Below are 6,466 nucleotides of genomic sequence, written 5' to 3'. Positions count from 1 at the left end.
GTAGGAGAGTTGGCCTTTTGGATGCATTCAAACCCCTGGGGACTTTTCTCTTAGCGAAACTACTGTAACATGCCAAAAAACTGATGGTCGGTCAACTCCTGGTTGGACTTAAACTCGCACCAGAAGACAGGAGGGTTCACAGGGGGGGGAAAGGGGTGGGGTGGGACTCTGGGGGTCAGCAAAAACAAAATCCCCAACATATGTAGTCTTCACACACAGACTTGTGGGCCCCATTGCGTACCCTTATTTATTAACAAGTTTAATACAGTTTCCAGCTCTAACCAGGGAACATCTCAACAGGCTTCTTACAACCCTGCCAAGATTTCTTCTTTGTCATCATTATAAACACATTCAAACAAAACTGGCTATTATTCTTCTTGCCGTCAAAGGGGCTTTACAAAGTTATTCCTTTTCCCTCTTGAGAACTGTTGATTTCTAATGAAATGTGTGATGGGGCTCCCACCCCTTTTCAGATGGACATTACCCATAGGCATTACCCCCTGTTGACATTTTGACTAAATAAACCCCAGAATAACCAGCAGAGTCCGATGTGGAGTAACTTGCACTGAACGTGAGCCACTGGCTGCATCTTAGTGGTCACACACTGATAACTACAACAATACAAACTCATACGTCCAATGTTGGTTGTTACCTTGCAGGAGGTAGCCAGCCAGGTTTAGCCGTCTCGCTTCCAGTCAGACTCTGCAGGCTGGCCCCGTGGCTGGTCTCCAGGAACCTACACAAAACACACACACACACACACACACACACACACACACACACACACACACACACAACACACACACACACACACACACACCACACACACCACACACCACCACACACACACCACACCCACACACACCCACACACACACACACACACACACACACACACACAACACAACACACACACACACACACACACACACACACACACACACACAACACACACTACCACATTTAGAAAAGGAAGAGAAGGTCTAAAAAAACCACAACAATCATGTTGGACAGGGGATTATAAAAAGATTTACAAAAAGACAACATAATGCGACACACACTATGGTCACAGAATGACGGCACATAAACACACAAGACAATGAACACGATAGAGTTAGATGTATCACTGCAGGGTGAAATGAGCCATAAAATAAAGAACACACCAATTCAATAAACTACAAAATGATAGAAAAGCATAGATCATTTAAGGAACTTATCATTTGTTCTTTGTGTGCTAATGGTTTACGCCCCATGAGAGATGAGCATGGGAAGACAGATATTAAGATGCAGTGCCACGCACAGCGCAGCTGTGTGACATTTTCAATACGACACACACGATGGAAAAAGAGATAAGAGGTGCAGCTTGTTAAGAAAGTTACACACAAAGGGGATTCAAAAAACACACACACATTTAGAATACATGTTCATCATTCAGACCTTGTTCCTCAACGCATGAATGGAGTACGTGGGGTGATGAAGACAAGCGTGTGGGGGTACAGCTCGTGGAAAAGTTGGATCAGCAGTGAGCAGCAGCAGCCAGGCCAGCTTTCATGGCATGTGTGAGGGGGGGGGGGGGATCGTGTTTGTTGGGGGGCCATAGGATAGCGACTGCATCCTGAGGCCAGTCTGGGGAGACTGGGACCAGGACAGCAAACCAAAACATTACCTCTGCTGCTCCGGCACTTAGACAGAGCCGCAGGGCTGTAAAACGTAGGCAGTGTCAGTCAGACAGTCCCCAACGAAGAAAAGGAAAACCACCGCACTCTGAATGTATACAATCATGTTGCACATAGAAACAAAACAGGCCACAACAAAACTTGAAGACTAACTGACAAAGACTGAAATGTTAAACGCAGACAGTGCATAATGTACGACAAAGACCGTTGATAAAAACTGTGCGTACAAACAAACGTGTGTACATGCAGTGCTCATGTTCTCCAGCTGTAGCTACCTGCTAGGGGTGTGTCCGGGCGGCTGGTGTCCCAAATCAGGGGGGACTTGGTGGCCCCCACAGCCAACAGGCCGGAGGAGGTGGGGTGGAAGAGCACCAGCTCGATCCTGCCCTGCCCGGGACGCAGGGTGAGCTCCGGGCTGCTGGGCTGCTGCAGCTCAGGGTCAACCAGACTCCACAGCTTCACCTGGACACAGAGAGAGAGAGAGGGGAACGTCCCAAAGGTGGGTTAGGAGCATCGCTTTGACTTTAACACAACTTACAATCCAAAGGTCCAACCTGCTCCTAACCTTCTAGGCTGTAAAGTTCACTTTTGTCTACCATAATAAGGCCAGTGAGACTTTCAGATACTGGGTCTGACATTTGTTTTACTTTCCATTTTTAGACCGATCATTTAATCTAGAAAACCAAAATGGCCACCTTGCCGTTGTATGCCTCTGATAACCTGTGAAGTTGTGATCTACTTCCATGACTGTCCGACTGCTTCACTTAATTATGATATCCTATATGACATGTAGGTGAATTTGTTATTATTATCATATGATGTTTTTAAATAAGGCCAAAGATGTGTTTTGTGTGATCACCATGACCTTAATCGTTGACCACCTCATTTTAACCCAAATTTGAACAACTTGGACACATAAGGTCTTATGGCTAGGCTGTAGCCGGCATTAAAGACAATATAAACAACTGATTATTTGATCATGAAAAGAATGGTTGGTTGAAACCATACCAGTAACAGGGATGGAGAAAGATCCCTAAATGAGCATCTAAAAAAATCTACATTCAGCACCACAGCCAGACATGAGGCGGTCTTTTAAAGGTCCCATGTCATGGCCATTTCCACTGATCATAATTCCATTGTTGAGGTCTACTAGAATAGATTTATATTGTGCAATCATTCACTTTTTTAATTGTAATTTTCAAGCAAGTTTAAGCATAAATGTAGAATAAATAAAAACCTGCAAGACGCTCTTTAACGGCTCGTTGTAGCTCCAATAGCTCCAGCCCCCACCCTCCCTGTGAGCACAGTGTGCTCTGATTGGTCGGAATGTTGTGAATCGCGCTGAGCTCCGTGGAGGTGTGGTTTCCTTGTTTAGCGATACACAGCCAAACACAGCCAAACTCACCCTGACCACACACAAAGTCACAGCCGAAGTAAAAACAATAAGTGTGGCTTGATATTGAGTAAGAAAAAGGTTGATAAACGCTGTGAGAATGAGTCTGCAGAGAGAATTTTGCCACGATCCCAACTGTCTGTTATCAGCCTGCAGCCAGGGAGAAGAGATCAGCAGAGCTGCCTGCACTGAGTGTGTGTGTGAGGAAGTCCGTGGATTGGTCAATTTGGACCAATCAGCAGGGGCTTAACGTAACGGCTTGGTCCCTTTGGTTCCGGCTATCGCATGACATCATGAGTTACCCGGAAGAATCAATGGACAGTGACGTATCTCCAACGAGGCGTTTTGGGGAGGTATTTTCTGTGTTAGAGTTTTACTCGCTACAGGGTGTACTTTGAGGGTTTGTGACTCTGCAGACCGTTTACATGCATAAAAACCTTCATAACACACAAGGGGACGGGTAATAACCGGAAAAGCATGACATGGGACCTTTAACACATAATAAAGGATGGGAATGGTCTGAGATACACAGGGTCTGATCTGTCAAATGTTTTAACAAGCAACGATTTAGGTTACCTTGTGAGTTTAAAAGTAGATGTTTTTGTATTGTGCTAACAATAACATCAAGCACATTTGAATCTTGACTAATTGGATTTCTTGCCCATATAATGTTAAATGGATAATTCAACTTGAATTGTGTCAAACGAGTGACTGTGTATCACGTCACCCTTGTGCTTTTGCCTGAGACAATAAACAAGGGAAAATTTTTTGAAAAAGATATGAGAATGTTATAAATCTTGTCATATATATCTGTGGAAGAAAATAAGCAGGTTATCCAAAATTTACAATTTCTTGAAGAAATTGGTTTTGCTAAAATATTAAAAGCAACCTGGTAAGTTGGATTTTGAATTAAAAGTATTTTTGATTTTTTTAGGGGTGATCGGCATGATGATTTTCGTCTGCGTGGTCGCATTGGCGATAATAGCCAGAATTATCTGCAGCAGGAAGGAGACGTATAGAAACCAAGAAGTGAAAGCAGCGCAGCCGGAAGAGGGCCAGGAGCTGCCCTTCAGCAGCCAGGTGGACTCTCAGAGCGCTCCCACTGAAAACCAAAAGGAGTATTTTATTTAGCAGGACCCCCAGCATCACACTGAGCTGTCAGGACAGAGCGGGACCATTCACCAACAGCTCAGAGCTTTATCAGACATTCAGCCCGGAGCTACTGGTGGACCCATCAGATGTGAAGTCAAGAAACATTTTATGATTTTCTTACAGTAAGTTCTTATCTGCTGTCATTCTGAGTGTAAATATTTATAAATGTAAATGGTCATTTGTGTGCTTATAACAATGTTGTTTGCCATATTGTAAAAAAGCGTTATTAAAAAGAAAACATGCAGAATGTATGTGTTGATGAAAATACGATTGTTCCAGTAACATTCTGAACTTGGTGTTCATTTTTAAAAAGCACTTTTTCTACGAGGATGATAAACCTTGCTTGAAATTTCAGATGTCAGAGCCATACAGTGTATGTGTGAAAATATAGGAAGAGTAATAGTCAACATAATTCAAACCACTGCTGTATATACAAGTCTGAATACTCATATTCCACATTTTGCCTTTGAGTTCGTCGGAAGGTTTCTTAGTTACTCGTTGTGCTTTTTCTTTATATCTTGAAAAACCAAATAAATTCTTGACGAAATGAAGGGATTTTTTTTTTTACTTTTACTGACTGCACCAAAAATCTTTAAAACTAAGACTTAAAACTCAGACTGTCTGTCACTTTGTTCAATCTGCTAAAACCCTAATTGGAAATGGAAATGAGAGAAGCTGACAATGAGATAAATAAATAAATGAAAACCAGCATCAAATACAAATATTGGATATATATATACTTCTCTGACGCTGAGATTCTTTAAATCATTGGTTGTTTTTTCTTTTTTTGCAACATTGAAAATGCGGTTCTCCCTTTCTAGAAGGTTTTCATCCTCCAAGATTTTACCTCATTACTGCTGAGTTAAGGATCTATTTGTTCTTTATGTGTCTCTCTCAAATAGCGCTGTCTTATGTTAACCTGATTTTGAATACGAACAAATGTCTCTTGATACTCTTGTTTTCAATAATCCCGCACAATAATGATACACGGTTCATGAAAGCAATAACATTTGCTATTCTGAACACCTGCTGTTTGGGAAGTCTCTGAAATTGATGCAATTTAAACTTCCCAGATAGTTAGCTGGAGACATGATTGCCTCAGTGTATCAACAATGAAAGTAACACAACAAAGCTAAACTAAAATATTTTTAGGAGCAATGACTCATGAGCACCGAAGATGTCAGCGGGAATTAAATGAAGGATTGTGTTAACGACCAATATTATAAAGTGTGCTTGACATACAGGCGCAAGACATTTCTCTCTCTAGAAGTGCCAAGACAAAGCTGTGCTATTGTCTCAGCCTTTATCCAAGATGCCATGTACTAATGAATTGAAATATACCATATCAGATTTCAGCGGAGCCCAGAAAGCCTCCTGAACGAGTAAAAAGGAATTGCCTTTGAGACCAAATAGTTGTATTTCACTGACTATTTATACCTGACATTCACATGATATGTATATCCTATCAGTCATATCTGTGAATCTACAGTCATGAAGTTTGCTCTTCAAGCTTTATGCCACCATGTAAAAAATGTTTCTCAGTTGAAAAATGTTTAGGTTAGAAATACTACACATTCTACATTCTTTTTTAAATGATAACTGTTTCATTGAATGAGAGTTACAGCAGAATTACATTCAAATCAAATCTATTCACCCGTTAATTGATTTTCAATTTTTTTGGAAAATGTAAAATCAGAGTATGGTTTGTACAAATGTATCACAAGTCTCATTTAATTATGTCACTGTAACTTTCTGCCTTCCGTTGATTTTCTCACAGTTTAAATGTTTCAGTTATATGTAAACTACGGCTGCCACTCTCTCCCAGGCTTTTATCACACCTTTAATACAAAATACTGGCAACCTTCTGTTCGGACCATTGTCAGGTACATTATCATATGGTTATACTTAACATGTCAAGGCTTAACCTCGTCTAGCCACCAATCTTCAATACTCTGTAATGTAATCACTATGTATGTTGATTGGCTGAGACCTTCCTCTTCCTGTGTCTCTACCCTGTATAAAGTCATTGCTTTTCTGTATAACTTGTTCAGATCTTGGTATTATTTGCTAGTGCAGGACTCTTCCAGCTGGAAATAAGATTGATTCTGTTAAATGCTTTAACTCTTTATTAAATAACACAACTTTGGTTTAAGCTTGTAGATGTGTTCTTTTCTTACCAGAAGGTGATGAAGTGTGGAATATCCATGTGACATATCTGACCCAGCTTGGTAACAGTCGTTAAGAAC

At 41.1% G+C, this 6,466-nt stretch overlaps 1 protein-coding gene across 1 annotated transcript in view; it reads left to right on the top strand.

Annotated features, from left to right (window-relative positions):
- Window positions 1–4,453, top strand: part of LOC104957295 (contactin-associated protein-like 4) — a 25,800-nt gene extending 21,347 nt beyond the window's left edge. The window contains exon 9 of the mRNA XM_010784916.1: window positions 4,003–4,453. Coding sequence (XP_010783218.1) covers window positions 4,003–4,199 — 197 coding nt within the window. The 3' untranslated portion in view covers window positions 4,200–4,453. The remainder of the gene's footprint in view (window positions 1–4,002) is intronic.
- The last annotated feature ends 2,013 nt before the right edge of the window (window positions 4,454–6,466 follow it).

This window comes from Notothenia coriiceps, unplaced genomic scaffold (genome assembly GCF_000735185.1).
Source record: "Notothenia coriiceps isolate Sejong01 unplaced genomic scaffold, NC01 NC01_scaffold00026613, whole genome shotgun sequence".
Taxonomy (NCBI): domain Eukaryota; kingdom Metazoa; phylum Chordata; class Actinopteri; order Perciformes; family Nototheniidae; genus Notothenia; species Notothenia coriiceps.
Note: the sequence above shows the minus strand (reverse complement) of the source record. Positions and strands in the feature narration are given on the sequence as shown.